Source organism: Balaenoptera musculus, chromosome 1 (genome assembly GCF_009873245.2).
Source record: "Balaenoptera musculus isolate JJ_BM4_2016_0621 chromosome 1, mBalMus1.pri.v3, whole genome shotgun sequence".
Classification (NCBI taxonomy): Eukaryota; Metazoa; Chordata; class Mammalia; order Artiodactyla; family Balaenopteridae; genus Balaenoptera; species Balaenoptera musculus.
The window spans coordinates 26,314,071-26,331,063 of record NC_045785.1 but is presented as its reverse complement, the minus strand read 5'-3'; the positions used below and the strand labels follow the sequence as shown (position 1 = coordinate 26,331,063).

The 16,993-nt window shown below is 50.6% G+C and overlaps 1 protein-coding gene across 4 annotated transcripts in view; it reads right to left on the bottom strand.

Annotated features, from left to right (window-relative positions):
• The window catches only part of ZNF362 (zinc finger protein 362), a 38,449-nt gene that overhangs the window by 4,523 nt on the left and 16,933 nt on the right, over positions 1 to 16,993 (bottom strand). For 3 of the 4 annotated variants that reach the window (XM_036863435.1, XM_036863444.1, XM_036863455.1), the window contains 6 exons: positions 14,514 to 14,577; positions 14,110 to 14,356; positions 10,251 to 10,572; positions 9,308 to 9,532; positions 364 to 442; positions 89 to 247 (listed from right to left, as the gene is read on the bottom strand). In XM_036863435.1, the coding sequence (XP_036719330.1) occupies positions 89 to 247; positions 364 to 442; positions 9,308 to 9,532; positions 10,251 to 10,572; positions 14,110 to 14,356; positions 14,514 to 14,577 (1,096 nt within the window). Of the gene's footprint in view, positions 1 to 88; positions 248 to 363; positions 443 to 9,307; positions 9,533 to 10,250; positions 10,573 to 14,109; positions 14,357 to 14,513; positions 14,578 to 15,326; positions 15,436 to 16,993 lie in introns of those variants that run through there. The other variant, XM_036863424.1, reaches the window with a different exon arrangement.

Here is a 16,993-nt window from a genome sequence, read left to right as displayed (position 1 = left end):
TTAGTTTACTCATCTGGAAAATGGGAGCATCAGTACAGGTCTGAGGAGGCCGGGGAGAGGGAGAGGCTCCTGGGGGCCCCGCACTCACCGAGGTGTAGGCCCGCCCGCACATGCTGCAGCAGTAGGCCTTGGCATGCTTGATGGCATGGGCCGAGAGGTGGATCTGCAGGGAGGCGGAGTCCGAGTAGGCCCGGTAGCAGTTGGGACACTTGTAGGGCTTGTCCTTGTTGTGCTGGCGCTGGTGAGACTGTGGGGAGCACAGCAGGGGTCGGGAGCTGGCTGGACTCCCCCAGCCCCACCCCCTCCTTACGCTCCCCTGGGGAGGAGGGGCTGTGCACCTGGCAGAGGCAGGCGGGCACTCACCTGGAGGTTGGAGAGCTGAGTGAAAGCCTTTTCGCAGCCAGGATGTGGGCACTTGTAGGGTCTGTCGCCTGTGTGGATTCTGCAACAGGCAGCCCAGTGAGGTGGCGTCCCTGACAGGTCCCCCAGGCCAGCTCCAGCCCCCAAGCCCTCGGCTAGCCTGCACACCCCTCCGGCCCCCAAGCCTCCCAGGCTCCCCGCTCCACACACACTCCCCAGAGTGAGCCCCAGGCAAGAGCTGGGACTTCAAAGGCTACTCGCGTCCTTTCTTCTCTGGCCTCCCACAGCCATTCTGTGACCAGAGCCTCCACGCTCCCCACAGGGCCCCGCTGAACCCGGCCCTCCACCAGCACCCACTCAGAGAGCCCGCCCAGGCCCCCGGCTAATCATGGCAGTCTTGCTTTGATGGTATTCTGCCCCTCTTCTAAAAAAGCCACCTGCAGACCACCCACTGAAAAGGGCAGAAGGGCAGATTCACATCTTTGCCAGGACCTTCCCTGCCCACCCTGCCTCTTTCTCTCAGGAGACATCACCCTCTAATTGGCCCCCAATTTCTAGTTCCTGCCTCTTCCCCACATGGCTACCTGGTCACCCCAGCTACTGAGAGAATGCAGGACTGGGTGGCCCTGAAAGTCAGCCTCTGTGTCCTTCCTGTGAGCCCCTTTTTGTCCTCACGCTGGCTCCACCATTTACTAGCTGGGTGACCTTGGTCAAATCACTGAGCCTCGGTTTCCTCATCTGCAAAATGGGTATAAAAATACAGTCCCTACTTCACTGGGCTTTGTGAAGATTCCATTAGATAATATGTGGAAGGGGCTTAGCCAAGTACTGGCACAGAGTCAGGGCTCCATCACCACTTGCCAGTATTACTATTATTCATTCATTTAACAATTATTATATCAGACACCCGTGTGCCAGGCACCACCCTGGGTGCCTGGAACATATCCGTAAACAAAACAAAACAAAAACCCACTGCCTCGTGGAAACAATGATTATGAAATAAGCAAGTAAAGTGCGTGTAGGAGGTAATAAGCGCTGTGAGAAGAAACAGAGCAGGTGAGGGGGGTCATGAGTGCATGGGGAGGGTGCGATGTTAAATAGGGTGGTCGGGGTCCTCACTGAGAAGGAGACTTGGGAGCAGTGACTTGCAGGCTGATGGCCGGGCTTTCTGTTGGCTGTTGCCGCTTGTGCTGGTCCAGCAGCCAGGTGAGGATGGAGGAGGACCGGGACGGGGTGTGGAAACGGGGCTCGGGAGCGAGGCGCACACACCGGGACAGGAGGCCCTCCCTGCTCTCCTAGGCTCGTCTTCAGTCACCTGCTCTGGCAAATCCTGTGCCAAGCAGGTAGGTAATGAAATGCAGACTGGATCTGAACCTCTTTTGCCTAAGTTGCCAATGAGCATTAGGTGGAGGGAGAATCCAGCTCTGACCACCCGGTATGGCTCCTTCCCTAAAGCCACAGCACGCCCTGGGTTTGCTCCGCCCATCAACAGACTCATCAGACAAACTAAGGTCCCCCAGACCAGGCCCCGTGCTGGCCAGGCTGGAATAAGGAACACTCCCTGCCATCAGTAAGCCCACGACCTTGACTGCCCACTGTGAACAGTGACAGTCCGAATTCCCTAGTGTGCCATTCAAGGCCCTTCACGTGTGGTTCGGCCTCACCTCCCTGCTCCTGCACCCTGAGTCCTGGTCAGAGGACCATTTCTCATCTGGCAACCACTGCTGATTGATGCTTCTGCCTGCCACCCCTGTGCCCTGGCTGCATCCTCAGCAGTGAGGCCGCCCCTCCTCTGTCTCCTCTACTAGACGGGGAACCCCAAGGGCAGGGACGGCTCGTCTCAGGCTGCATGGAGACAGGCCAGGTGGAAATGGGCTGGCCCAGTTCTCAGGACCTCTATTCTACCTGCACATTGGGGGTGTCACATGTTTGGGGACATCATCCCAGGCTACTGCACCCCGTCTCTACAATAGAAGGACCTTAAGGGTCATCTGGACCGGCTCCGCCTGCCGCCAGAATCCCTCCATTTCATCCCATCCTCGCTCCCCTCCAGGGCTCCAGGGCTGTGGAACTCGGATGGCAGAGGGGACCGAGGGACCCCAGGACATGTGCTGATTTTGTTTTAAATTCCGCAACGCCCACCCCAGAATCCTCGCCTCCCACTGCTGCCCAAGTCATGCCTCTTCCCTGCCCCGAGGCTCCAGGCCCACCACCTCCCTCTGCGCCCCCCGCCCCAGCATTCCAAGTCCCTTCCTACCTTCCGTCCGGTATCCAGGCTGATCCTCTTCCAGGCACACTTTTCCCCCAGCTAATGCCTGGCTAAAACCCAGACTCCTGTTCTCAATGTAAAAGCCCCTTGATCGTGGCAGCCTTTCCTGACCCCCCAGACTAGACCTGGCCCCTGCAGCCCACCCCTGAGCAGAAGTCTGTGTGTGGGCACGTATTTTGTCAATGTCTAGTCACTGTTTTCTAAGCTGCCTCCCTCCTTGAGAGCAAGAATGCCCTTGGTCTCGTTCGCCACCATCATCCCAGGGCCTGGCACAGGCTCAGCAGAGAGGACTCGGTATATAGGAAGGTGAGTTCTTTCCTCCTGAAGTCAGTTACTGACAATAGTAATATGTTCCACATAATCAACAACGCCCGTTCCTCAAGGGTATTTCACAAGTGTTTGTTGACTGACCGATGGATGGTTCTCCAGGGACATCAGGCCCTACCTCAGGACCTTGCTCCTCTGGCCTCCTCCCCAAGTGCCACAGCTGCCCAGCCTCCTTCCTGGACTCCCGGCCTCAGCCTCTCCCCTCCACCACAGCAGCAGCGCAGGGACCTGACCTTGTCATGGTCTCCTCCACTGGCTCCCCCTTTTCCAGGACAGAATCCAAATCCACACCCCCCAGCAAGTCTCTGAGCCTTTGCTCGTGCCGTTCCTCCTGCTGGGAACACCATTCCCATCTCTCACGAGAGAGGGCTATGGACCCTTCAACACTCGCCTCCGATGATCCTCCCCAACCTCCATTACATACTTCCCCCTTTCATGGAAGTTTTCACATCCACCAGCCTCCCAGTGCATGGTGGGAGTTCCTGTGGCCCAGAGCCAGCCTCTGACCACTGATCTGTCATTATGCATGGCAGCCAGCACTGGGCCTCAGAAGGGCTTCAGGGAGCAAAGGTTCCCCCTGATTACTGGCCCCTGAGCTCTTCACCCCTGAATTTCAAGTCAAGGCCAAGCCCTCAATCCCAACATCAGAGTCCTCTCTTTGCAGGGCATCTCCCCACTAGGGGGGCACCCAGGCCTGACTCCCACATCCGTAGTGATGGGGAGCTCACCACCAACTCCAGGTGCAGGGAAGCTGAGCTGAAATCGGGGCCCCCGGGCTGCTCCTTCACCCCCACTGTCCCAGCCCCACCCCGGGGCCCCGAAGACTAGCCCTGCTCTCCTGCCTGGACCTCGCTCCCACCTGAGTTTCTTCTGCAGCCAACATCCCCAGCCCCTTCCCACCTCCGAGGCGGGGCTGCTCCTCAGTGCTTGGCTCACATCTCGCTTCTGCCTCCTCTTAGTGGTGTGGCCTTGGCCAAGCGACTGTGCCTCCCGAGCCCCAGTTTCCTCACCTCTAAAATGGGGATAATAATAAGGGCTGTAAGGGCTGTAACTTACTGAAAGGGCGTTCCTAAGACAGGTTCACAGTGTTAGTTTTGTTTTGGTTTGGGTTTTTTTTTTGGCCGCACCGCATGGCTCCCGGGATCTTAATTTCCCGACCAGGGATTGAACCCGCACCCTCAGTAGTGAAAGCGCGGAGTCCTAACCACTGGGCCGCCAGGGAAGTCCCCCCAGTGTTAGTTTTTAATACACTCATGTCTCTTTAAGACAAACAATTTATGAAAAACAACAAAGGGGGAATTTATTCAATGTTTAAATAAAATTATCGAGGATTCATTAGTTATCATTGATCCTTTATTTTCCAGGTAATAAGCGGCACGTTATATTGAATGGCTTCAGTCCCACTGTGCTTTGTAACTAAAACGATGGTAGATACGGTGACAGTGGACCTTCCTCGAGATGGTTGCCTCTCCGTGGCACTTTTCAGATTTGTTATTTCAGATTTGTAAGGACTTTATGGACACCTCATATGTAAACACCTTATGCAGGGCCGGGCACTTAGGAGCTCTCTGACAAGGAACAGTTGTTGCTAGGATGTTATCACCATCACTATCATCACACTTGAGAAAACCTACCCCTGCCACAATTATCACCACACATGTACACAACATCGCACAGCCAGAAGGAAAACACGGGCAAAAACCACTCTGCAGCCTGAATAAACAAACAAATCCAGGGTCACTTTGTCTAGCATACATTCCCCAAACAGGTAAAACGTTGAGCCCTTTCTTATACCTTACTAACTCCTTCATAAAACAGGGTTACCCCCTGACTTCTGCCTCGTGATATCTACAGATGTGTGATCTTATCCAGATGCTAACTGCACGAGACTACTGCTGTATCTCTACCGTGAACAGACTCCCTACAAACTCCTGTTAATTTTCCCCTTAAATACATGTATTTATAATTTACAGGGCCGATCCTTCTGAAGTCTGGATTTCTGCAAACACTTTGCAAAGTCACCTGCTTTTTTTGTCTTGTTGCCTTCCGTTCATAGACAGAGGTCCCACCAAGATGCTCCAGAACCGCCAGCGCCGTTCAATTACATGAACCGCCACATGCTTCCAGGCACATCTGTCTCAACTCCCAGGGGGCTCCTGCTCAACCTGCTTCTAGCTCTATTTTTATTACTTGACCAGGGCTGGTTCTGTTTTGACATGACCTTCTTTTACCCCCTTTATTATCGGCATAACGTTGAGAAGATGGATTTGATTATATGCCCTGTGTGGTTCTCTATCAAGGGGCAAAGAACAGGAGTCTCTGTGGAATGGGAGAAAAGCAACCTGGAATCTGGTTGCTTCTTTCTGTTCGGCTTTTTTTGGTTTGTTTGTCTTAAGGATTCTGGGACTTGCGGGCACTAGGGACACCAGCCTCTTTGTCACTGGGTTAGGATACATTGGTTTAATTATATACGCCACTGCATAATGACTAATAATTTGTCTCTAAATGTTGATAGGACCCTCTTATGTTGCTTGTTTGGTTTCCAACCGCTATGAACTCAAATCACTCATAAGAAAAAAATAGAGGGAGAAAAAAATTGTGCCCTCAGGAACAGAGAGCAATCCCTGAACAAGGAACATTCTGACGAAACACTCTCCCCTTGGGCTTCCCTGGTGGCGCAGTGGTTAAGAATCCGCCTGCCAATGCAGGGCACACGGGTTCGAGCCCTGGTCCGGGAAGATCCCACATGCCTCGCAGCAACTAAGCCTGTGTACCACAACTACTGAGCACGCGTGCCACAACTACTGAAGCCTGCACACTTAGACCCCATGCTCCGCAACAAGAGAAGCCCCGCTTGCTGCAACTAGAGAAAGCCCATGCACAGCAACGAAGATCCAACACAGCCAAAAATAATACATAAATTAAATAAATAAATTTAAAAACACTCTCCCCTCAAGGGCCTGTTAATTTCTTGTTGCTTGTTTGGTCATGGTCTTAAATAATATTTTCAAACAAACGTCTACTTCTGAAAACACTAGGATTCTTACTAATTATTACTTGCTACTGTGTTTACTTCCTACCAGACTGATGTTCTGCCTACTCTACCAACTTTGTGCTGTAGCCTTTCTCAAACCCAGGCCCCACCTTCAGAATAATAAAATATCAAGGTAACTTTTACACCCAGATGTGCCTGGAGTTTCCAGCTGGCCACTGGGCAACACCAGAGATTTGCTCCCCCGCTTTATAAAAGCTCCCAGTGAGGGCATGTTTTGTACTCTCCACATCTGAATTAGCCAAACACTAGAATGATAGCCGGCCTATGAAGTGTCTAGCATAAGAAGGTTGGCAGATCAAAAGAAAAGAAGCTCATTCTCCCTTAGTTAATTTTATGTGTGTGTATATATGTAATTATATATAATTCACATAAATATTATAGTAATATCATATATAATATATAATTGCATATAACATATATATATGTGTACTTTTTAAGATGGAGGGAAAAAACCTAACAACTTGGTTTCATGTACAGAGACTAGTACCATTAGTATCCACAGAGAAATATCTTTAAAAAGATTTCTTTTCTAGATTTAACTATGCTTTTTAGTGCCAATCATAACACATGCTTTATGAGATCAATTAAAAGACCGTGACAATGGGTCAACACCCCTGCTGCCTATAATATGCTCTGAATCTGAACAACTGATCATACATTATACCTTAATAGAGGCCTCCATTCTCCTCCATTCTGATATTGTTGGTTATATAATAAATGGACCAGAGTCATTTAGTCTAATCAACAGGCCTGGTTCCCTCCCTCACACTTGCCTCAAGGCCTGTGCTTCAGGTCAGAGATTGAGTCTTCTGAAAGAAACATCAAGAGCTGACGGCCTCAATAGAGGACTGTACCAGTGCACTTGGCTCTTTACACTTTGGGAAGAGACATGGGGCATAGGCTTCCAAGATGACCCACCACCATGACCAGACACTGTGCAAGGCCAAAGCAGGAACCAAGCCTTTAGTCCAGAAGCAGGCAACTTTGCAGAGCAGACTAACTCCCCAAGACTGGGGAACAGGAATTATGACCTAGGACTGGATCAAAGTGATTTAATTGTGGTTAATGTTCTATTTTCTAACGGGCATATGAGAAAACCCCCTTTTTTTTTTTCTTTGATCTATCCCTAATCTTCAATTTAGGAGGCTATATGTGAACAAACTGGAATAGGATATTCCTTAAATGGCGCCTTGCTCCAGCTAACCCTTTAGAATTTGGGGGGGGGGGGATTCAGCAGGAAGACTATACAAATTTGACATAGATATAAACTAATGAATTATCAAGGAAATTTTAAAAGAATGGTCCTATTGAAAAAACACTATTGGCCTTGTCTGCAAAACTACTCAGAACAATTGCTAAAAAATATACAAAGTGCCTTTACTGAGACCTTTTCCTTTTTATGACCATTAGTTTCTGTAAATAGGTTCACTAAGAATCTGTCCTCCTTCCTAACAGGATATAATTGGGTAAATCAAATTTGTAACCATGACCATGCCAGAAATGTCACATTTAAAGACAAATTTGATTTAATTAGGCATGACGAGCCTGATAGGAAGAAACAAGGCCTGTACTTTGTAAGTGGGAATGTAGCCTCCCCAGGCTTCCAGGAAACTCAACTGAATCTACTCCATGGCTTGTGGAATCCTTGCCTTTAAGGTTATGGGAAAAGTCATTCCTGCTAGCCCAGAAACACAGACAAACTTGGGATTCTCCAAAAAGACGGTACCCTTCCCATTACAGGTTGTATAGGCGCAACCTGACAAGAGGTGAATTGGATGGATCTTAGATATGAACTTAGATAGATCTTAGATTAGATAATATGATAAGAAAAAATTTTTTCACACATACACAGATTAAAATTATGACCTGGGGGCTTTACAAAAATCTCCTGACAGAAGTTAACTCTCAAATCTTGGGGTGGCATGCTCTAATTTTAGTAACCATACAACCAGGGGGACTCTGTTTATTGATCAGCGCCTCATTACACACACCTATATCCATAAAACTAGCCAAACTTCAAAAAATAAATTCATGACAAAATCAGAAAGTTTCTGAAACAAATCTACGTGGTCAAATCCATGCCTCAGGAGGCATGGGGACGAGAAAAGCAGACTGATGCCACCCTGCCGCTCTCCTGTCATTTGCTCCTTAATATCAAACCTACTGACCATATCCCAAAGTCAGAGAAACAGACAAAACATCTTGCCCCCTGGGATAAAGCAAACAAAGACAATGGAGAGAAATGAATAAATAACAACATCACAAAACAAAACCTAAGGTTCCTGTGTCTAGCCTTAGTGTCCAAGATAAAGAAAACCTTGAGCGCTTTCTGTGAGTTACAGACTCCACAGCAAAAACAATTTTATCCCTGCCAATGCTGATACGGGCAGACACACAGCCGTGCTTATAGATACGAGAACCATCATGTGAGAAAACTGCTGTGTTTCTTCCCCTCTGAAGAGATGAACTGTAATTTGGTAACCTTTAGTTTATTTATTTAAATACCTATGGAATTTTTATTTGGTGAGCCAGTCTTTCTGATGTCTGTACTCCCCTGCAAAAACCTCTTTCCTTAAAGCAGGTCTATCTCCAAATCCCACTTTCATGCTTTCGACTAGACTGTACACCCTAAGAGGGCAGGAATCTGTGTCTGCTTTGTTCAGTGCTGTATCCCCAGCACCTAGGGGCATGTCTGGCATACATATTTACAATTCACCTCTTGTACATATTTGTTAAATGGATGAATCATATGCCCTGTAAAAGCCAGTTCTATTTATTCCACAAATATTAAACATATGCCTCAATGTTTGTTATGTGCCACCCACTGGGGATGTGGAAACGGAGGAGACCAAGCCCTCGCCTTCAAGAACCCTCAATATATTGGGGGTGGTGGGCAAATACCAGGCAAGTAGAAGACAGTCTACCCTGCTGGGATGGGGAAGCCCAGGGCCTGTGGAACCAGCTCAGGGGGGCCAGGGAGGACTTCCTGGAGGAAGCTTTACTGAGAGATGGATAGGAGAGGGTCAGAAAAACAGAATAAAGGAGGGGGAGGGCGCTTCAGGTAAAGGACACAGCACGTGCAAAGACCTTACAGATGAGCAACAGTGGGAAGTGACGTCCACAAAGGCCATATCATAAAAGGCCTCGAATGACAAGAAAAACAGTTTGGTCTTGACCCTGAGGGCAACAGGCACCTAGAGAAGGTCCTTGTCCCTCCTTGCACCAGGTCCATGCACCAGGTGCAGGTGCTGAGCTGAAACTGGCTGCATCGGGGCAGCACCAGGCCGGCCACTCACCTGGTATGCTGTTGGAGGTGGGAGAGCTGTCGGAAGGACTTATCACAGTAGGAGCAGTGGTAGGGCTTGACGCCCAGGTGGATGCGCAGGTGCTGGGCCAGGTAGGAGGCGTTGGCAAAGGATTTGGAGCAGTGCGGGCACTTGTGGGGCTTGGCCTCTGTGTGCGACTTGGAGTGGATCTGCATCTCAGACTTGGTGAAAAAGGTCAGCGGGCATACCTTACACCTGTGGGCAAGAGGCAGGTTCATACCGGGAAGATTCCCGCCCCCGCCCCGTACCTGGACATCTCAGGGGAGACCTTCTATGTCAGAGAGACCTTGCACCAGGGACAGAGCTCTCCTGGGAGGGTCCAGGGGGCACGGGCAGGCCCCCAGCCTGGACACCCTCCAATCTGGAGGCCAAAGCTCTTCCCCCTGGAGACAGATTTACAGCAGGCCGGGGAGCAGGCTTACATCTCACAGGGAAGAGCGGCTGGTGACTCATGGTTCTGGGGAAGGGGCTCCAGCACTCCTGGTGAGAGGTTCTCCACCCTGGGGGTACTTCAGAATCGTCTGGGGAGCTTTCAAGAAAGCCTGACCTGGGGCCCTCCGCATGTCTCCCCCCAGCAAGTTAAATCGGAACTTCTGGGGGTGCGCCCTGGCACTGGCATTTTTGGAAAGCTCTCCAGATGATTCTAACGTTGGGGGTTCAGAACACTGCTTGAAGAGTGTTGGAAACAGACTCTGACATCCCAGGCTGTGGTGAGGGCGGCCCCAGCCAGAGACCACCTCTGAAGGGCTGTGGGCGGGGCGAGCCAGGAGACCCCGCCCCTCTGGACCCTAGCCCTCACCTTCCGCCTCTGGGGCCCCTCTTTGCAGTGCCCCACTGCTGGGCCCCTGCTGCAGCCTGAGGCACTGGCCTCTAACCCAAGCCCACCTGGACCCCCTCCCACCGAGACCCCCACCTGTATGTCTTGCCCTCCTTGGCAGTCTCGCCCGAGGCCAGGATGGGGTAGGGGACTACGAGGACAGGCGGCCCCCCCGGATTCTCCGCCTTGATCTTTTTTCGGCCGCGCTCGGACTTGGGGGGGCCAAGCAGGCCGTGGCCCTGGATTGTCTTGATGGAGTCCAGGAGGGGGGGGCTGGTGATCCCTGAGATGAGGGTGGGGGACGAGGCGATGAGGCGGCTCTGGCTGGTGGTGGTGGGTGTGGATGGGGTGCTGGTACCCGTGCCCGCACTCGACTCGGACGTGCTCACAGCCGGGGTCCGGGAGGAGAGCCCCAGACCTGCGAAGACACGGGGGTGGGGGCAGGGGTGAGGGGCAGCTGCAGAGACCGGCTCAGTCCCCACCACCCAGCTGTGTGACTCTGGCAGGTCACCAGCCTTTCTGAGCCTCCCCTTCCCTTTGGAAATTATTACTCAGGGGTACAAATGAGAACTGTGTATGTGTAAGATTCCTTAGATACCTAAGGACTAAACTGAGTCCTGTTATCTGTAACGGGGGCACTTTGGAAATCATTCCAACAAAAAACAAACAAAAAAAGACTGAGGCACAAAGATGTCCACTACTGTGTTATTTATAACAGCGAAAATTAGAGGCAACTGAAGTATGCAATATTAGGGAAGGGCTCAATAAATTGTGATCAATCTCCTCTACTGCACATTAACTGCCCATTAAAAAGGAGATTATGTTTGTAAAAAAAAGAAAATTTTAAGGCACAGAAGAAGTTGAGTAGGAGGTGGAGATGCACCAAAATGTGATATGGATGGTAGAATTAGGATTAATTTTAAAACAATTTTTTTGGCTTAACTGTACTTTCTGATTCTTTGACAATGAACTTTTTCCTTTTTTTTAAATTTCTGTAATAAAAGTTATTCTTTTAAAAACGAGGGGACTAGAAACATTTACAACATAGGTAAAGTACACAAAAAGATGAAAATGGTATCTATCACATGGTTAAAACTATGCTTTTTAAAAAAAGAAACCCAAAATTTGTGCATTGAAAAAGATAACATCCAGAGTTGGCATCAGTATTTTATGTGTGTGTCATACATGGTGGGAGTGTACATTTATCAACCTTAATGGAGGGTGGTTTGGCAACAGTTTATTAAAATTTCAAACGTACAAAACTTTTGACAAAGCAATTCTAATTCTAGTAATCACCCATGGATATTTATTTGCACATGAGCACAAAGATCTGCGTACTTGGACCTTCCATACAAAACTGTGACCAGACAAAACTGGACACAACCTGCTATTCTCAGCAGGGACTATGTAAAGAGATGTGGTCCATCCTCAATACGGAGAACAGGGAAGCCATGAAAACAAGATAGATGTGAAGTGACGTAGAGAGAATGCCAAAACATGCTGCCAGGTGAAAAAGTAATAAACTGCACACAGTATGAACCCACCTATTTAAAAAAACACGCATCCAAACTACATATGTATATACAGATAATGTAAGTGTGTGTGTGAAAGCACAGGAATAGATCAGAGAAGAGACACACCAAAGTAAACTGTGTATAAATTGTGGTTCTCTGTAGGGAGGGAGAAGAATTTGTTGGTAAAAGGAGATATTCATACTTTATCTGCTTCCATATTATTTGAATTTTTTACCTGGTGAATTCATCCATTTTTTACATCTGTGATTAAAGGATAAAATAAAATAAATTATAGAGAAAACATATGAAAATGCTAACAACAGTAGGACGAGGGTTAATTTTTTTTCTCCTTTTAGCTTGTCTGCAATTTCTAAATTTTCTATAATGACTATGAGTTACCTTTACAATAAAAAATGCACTAAATATGTTTACGATAGAAAGGTGAGTAGGAAAAGAAAGTTAAAGTCATGGGTACAGCCCTACCACAAGCTCATCAAAACACGCCCGCATATTAAAAAACAAAACAAAAAGATGGAAAAGGAAGGAAATGGACTAAAAGGCTCTCTAAGCTGCTGGGTTATGAGCTGGGGATTATGAGTGATTTTCTTTTTTCTTAGTTTCTCTTTTTTCCAAATTTCCCTTAATATGCTTATATTACTTTTTTAATATTACTTTTAAAATGAAAAAATAAATCTAATAAGGTCATAATAAGGGAATGTGCAGAGGGTGGCTGGGGCCTGGGGGGGAGGCTCACGGGGCCCCATGACTCTTGGGCATCTCTGAGAGGCAGGAGGGAGAGGGGGAGAGAGGCACAGGCATCTGGCTGGCGGCGGGGCCAGCTAGAGGAGGAACAACAGCCCAGATACAGTGGCCACTGGAGAAAGCCTGTCCACCAGGCTCTGAGGTGGGCACCAGGCAGCCCAGCCTCATGACACTGCCTAGGATGTCCCCCCAGGCCCCAGCCTCAATCGATCCAAGACTGGGCTCACATCTTTCCCCCACCCCGCTCCCCCTCCTACGACTCCATCTCACTGGCAGTGCCTGGGAGTCTCCCTTGCCTCCTCCCACTCCTCACCCCTACAACCAGCCCAGCACCAAGCCCTGTCCGCTCTCCCTCAACATATCTCACATCTGTCCCCTTCTCTCCATCCCTCTGCGGCTGCCTTGTCCAGGCCACCACCCTCTCCTGCAGCTCTCCGTGCCACCAAGCCAGTCTCCACCTTATAGCCAGACCCAGCTTTCTCACCCAAATCTGAGCATTTCCCTTGCCTACTTAAAAACCCTCCACGCGGGGCTTCCCTGGTGGCGCAGTGGTTGAGAATCTGCCTGCCAATGCAGGGGACACGGGTTCGAGCCCTGGTCTGGGAAGATCCCACATGCCACGGAGCAACTAGGCCCGTGAGCCACAACTACTGAGCCTGCGCGTCTGGAGCCTGTGCTTCGCAACAAGAGAGGCCACGACAGTGAGAGGCCCGCGCACCGCGATGAAGAGTGGCCCCCGCTTGCCACAACTGGAGAAAGCCCTAGCACAGAAACTAAGACCCAACATAGCGACCAATCAATCAATAAAAAAATAAATAAATCTTAAAAGCAGAAACCTACCATTTAAAAAAAAAAAAAAAAAAAAAAAAAAAAAACCCTCCACGCTCCCACTGCCTGAGGGTGAAATCCAAGCTGCACAGGTGGCCCCCAGGGCCCTTCACAGTCTGGTGCCTGCTTCCTTTCCAGCCTCAGCAGAACCGGTAGAGCAAAAGGGTTCACACATGGGCTCTGGAACCACACTGCCTGCCTCTGCCTCCTACTGGCTGTGAAACTGGGCCTCAGTTTGCTCATCTGTTCAATGGAAACGTTAGGGCGAACCACACGCAACTGCTTTTTCTTTAAGTCAACCTAACAGTAGCCACCTCACAGAACGGCTGGGAGTAATAACATGAATACTGGTGAACATATACAGGTGCCCACCTGGAGTTAGCTGCCATAATAGGATTATTATCATCATCTTTTGATCTTCCCTACCCGGACACTGTCCTACTCTTGCTTTCTACACACATCCTCGCTCTGCACATGTTATTTCCTCCTGCTGCTCCATTTCCCTAGTCAACCACCAACCCTTCCTTGCATAGGGACTCCTCCAAGGAAGTCTTCCCTCACCCCTCACCCCCCAAGTCTGGTTAGGGCTCTCCTCTGGATTCCTGAAATAGCTACGTGGATTTGGCTTCCTTGGTGATCCCCCAACGGGCAGTAACCCAAGCTCGTCCCATCCAGGTGGCTTAGCGGGGCGCTTCGTCAGGGTACTGGACGGAAAGAAGTCCGGAAGCTCCACCCCCCCGCCCCAGGCCCTGCCTGCCCGCCCCGCCCCGCCGCAGGGTATACTGGCCACGCCCCTCCCAGGTAGTCTCCGCCCAGCCTTAACCAGCACCCCCAACCCGGCCCCGCGGTACCTGTGACCGTGCTGGTGGCCGGCCGCGCGTGCAGCGCCACGTCAGGCTGCGGCACGGCCTGCGGGTGCAGCCCCGGCACCTGCTGCAGCTTGGGCAGCGACATGACGGCCTGGCTGCTGTCGGCCGGCGCCGGCGGCACGAGGAGCGGCTGCTGCGACGAGGCCGACGTGGGCGGCAGGTGAGGCGGCCGGATCTTCTCCGCCATCAGCTGCTCCTTGATCTTGTTAATCAGGACCAGGTTGTCCAGCTGCGGGCGGGAGAGGAGAGGTACTGAGGGGGCTTGGGCCGCCGGGCCACCCGCGAACCCCTCGCCCCTCGCCCCGCAGGCCGCAGCCAAAGCCCGGGGCAAAGCAAAGCAGCTCCGAGAGGGGGAGGGTGGCGGGAGGGGCGACGCTCCGTCTTACCTGGCTGGGCATGGTTGGAGGAGGGGGCCAGAAGTAGGGGTTGTTAAATCGAGGCTCGGCCATCCTGCGGGGAGAGAGCGACTGTCACAGGGAAGAGGGCCCTCCCCACCGGCCAGGGGCGAGCCCCCATCAGCTACACCCACTCAAGTCTGGGCCAGTGTCTGGGATCCCTGCCCCCGTGGGACCCTCACCCCGCAGCGGAGCAGGCCTCCTGCCAGGCCCAGAGAACCACATCTCCAGGCTGAAAAGTCTGGAATTCAGGTGTCCCACGGTGGGCCCCAGAGAGCAAAGGTCATATCCAAAACAGAGTACTCCCAGCTCCCCTCCCCCACCCCGCTCCCATGATGCCCGCAGACCAATCCCTATTACCCCGCCCCCCAAGGGCCCTGGGCTACAGAGCCAACCCTATGGATTCCACACAGAAGCCTGCTGTCCAGAGACAAACTGAGAGGTCCTGGGCCAACTTTGTAAATAGCCACAGAGCTGAGGCAACTGCCCCTCCCTGATCCCTGCTCTCTGACCCCTGGCCCCATTAAAACACAGGGGGCAACTTGGGTCATCAGATACAGCCTTTCTGAAGGGCAATTTGGCAGGATGATTTACGGGGACCCAAATGATTACAGTATTGCCTTTTGACCAAAGAAACCGTACCTCTGGAAAGTTATCCTCAAGAAACAAGCATGGCCAGAAACATTTTCCCTACAAGGATGTGTCGGAACACTGTGCTTAAGGAGGGGGTTGAGGAGGCCTGAGGCTAGGGCAGTTTGGGGCTCTTCAGTAGAAGTATGTGAAAACCCGTCTGGTGGCCCTCACCTCTGGCAAGTTCCTGTGCAGTTAAAAGGGCTTTTCAACCAGGGCAGTATGAAGGGTGGGCCTTCAAAGCTATCTTTGTCTTCCATAGGGTTCAAGTCTTCCTGTGACCCTAGAGTAAGTCAAGAAGTGACTTATAGGGACCATGCTGGACAGAGGCATTCCATTAAGTCTTGCTCCCTATCAAATTTCTCTTATTTATCTCTCTCTTACAGAAATTACTAACTAAATACCTACTGGTATTGGTTGCTTAAATGGAACTGTTTCTTATGATAGGCAAGGCTGAAATGAAGTGCCTTTAACCTTTTTTCCTGGCCCTACAAGTGGGAGAAGCCCCTACTGGAATCGCAGGCAGAGGATTTCAGGAAAAAGCCCTCAATAAGGATACAACCTAATCAGAACACTTTAAGAAAGATCTTTTATATAAATTATCTCTTGTGATCTTTACTTGAGAAGTAGGCACAGGAGGTATTATCCCATTTTATAGGTGAAGAAACTGAGGCTTGGAGAGAAGGAAAGAGACCTGTCCAAGACCATAGGGCTAGGGTGCCAGAGTCAAGACTAGAAATCAGATTTGCTCAAGCCAGTTCCTCTGGGGAACTTGCTTTGCAAACCCCAGTCCTTGGTGGAACAAATCCACATGCAGACGACTCAATACCTGTATGCAAAGGTCCTTGCCTCTCACTCCCAGCCTGGGGGCCCGCTTGGGGTCCAAGCCTGGCCAGGCTGGGACTCAAGAGTATCCTCCTCTGGGTGGCTGGGGCAGCTCTAAAAGCCCTCCTGCTCCCGCCACCCACAGAGACCAAGCTGCCCTTCTCTCCACCCATCCAACCCTGCCCATCCTTCACAACCCAATACCAGAAGCACTTCCTGCCTGGAGTTCTCCCTGACTGCTCCAGATCCCTGGAACTTCTCCTTTCAAAGAAAGACCTCAACACAATAAAAATAGTGAGAAGGCTGCCATTTACTAAGTACCCACCTTGTGCCAGGCATACTGACACCAAGAGGCAGGTACTCTTATCATCCCCATTTTACTACTAAGGAAACTGAAGTTCAGAGAGGTGGAGTGACTTGGTCAAGGTCACACAGCAGGTAAGCAGAGAGCTGAGATTCCCACTCTAATCTGCCTGACTCCAAAGTCCAGCTCACCAGTCCCTTAGCTGTTCAGGGGGAAGGACAAAGCATGCTGACTGTAGGACTGTGAATATGTCCTGTCTTAGGATGGCATAGCACCCACTACCCATCCACCCAGCAGCCTCAGACCTGTCCCTCCCCCCTTGCTGTTGTCCACTGGGGAAACCGTGAAGGGGTCTGAGCTGTAAAGCCAGGGTGAGGAGGCTCCAGGGCTGAGGGGAAGAGGAGCTGGGGAGCTGCCTCAGAGAGGCCTGGGAATTGGATACATCTGTCTCGTTCAGCTTGGCATCCCCGGCAGCCAGGCCCAGAAGGTGATCAACAACATGAGTTGTGTGACAGAATGAATAAATGAATAAATAAATAATCAGAATTATTTTAAAGACAGTCCCACACAGTTATCTAGCACTGCTGACAGCGTACAAAGCCCTCTGTATCCAGCAGCATTCTCAGCAGAGCCCCAGGAAGCAGGGAAAATCTTCACCCCCATTTCACAGAGGAAGAAGGTAGGGCACCAGGAGGGAAGCACTTGCTCCTGG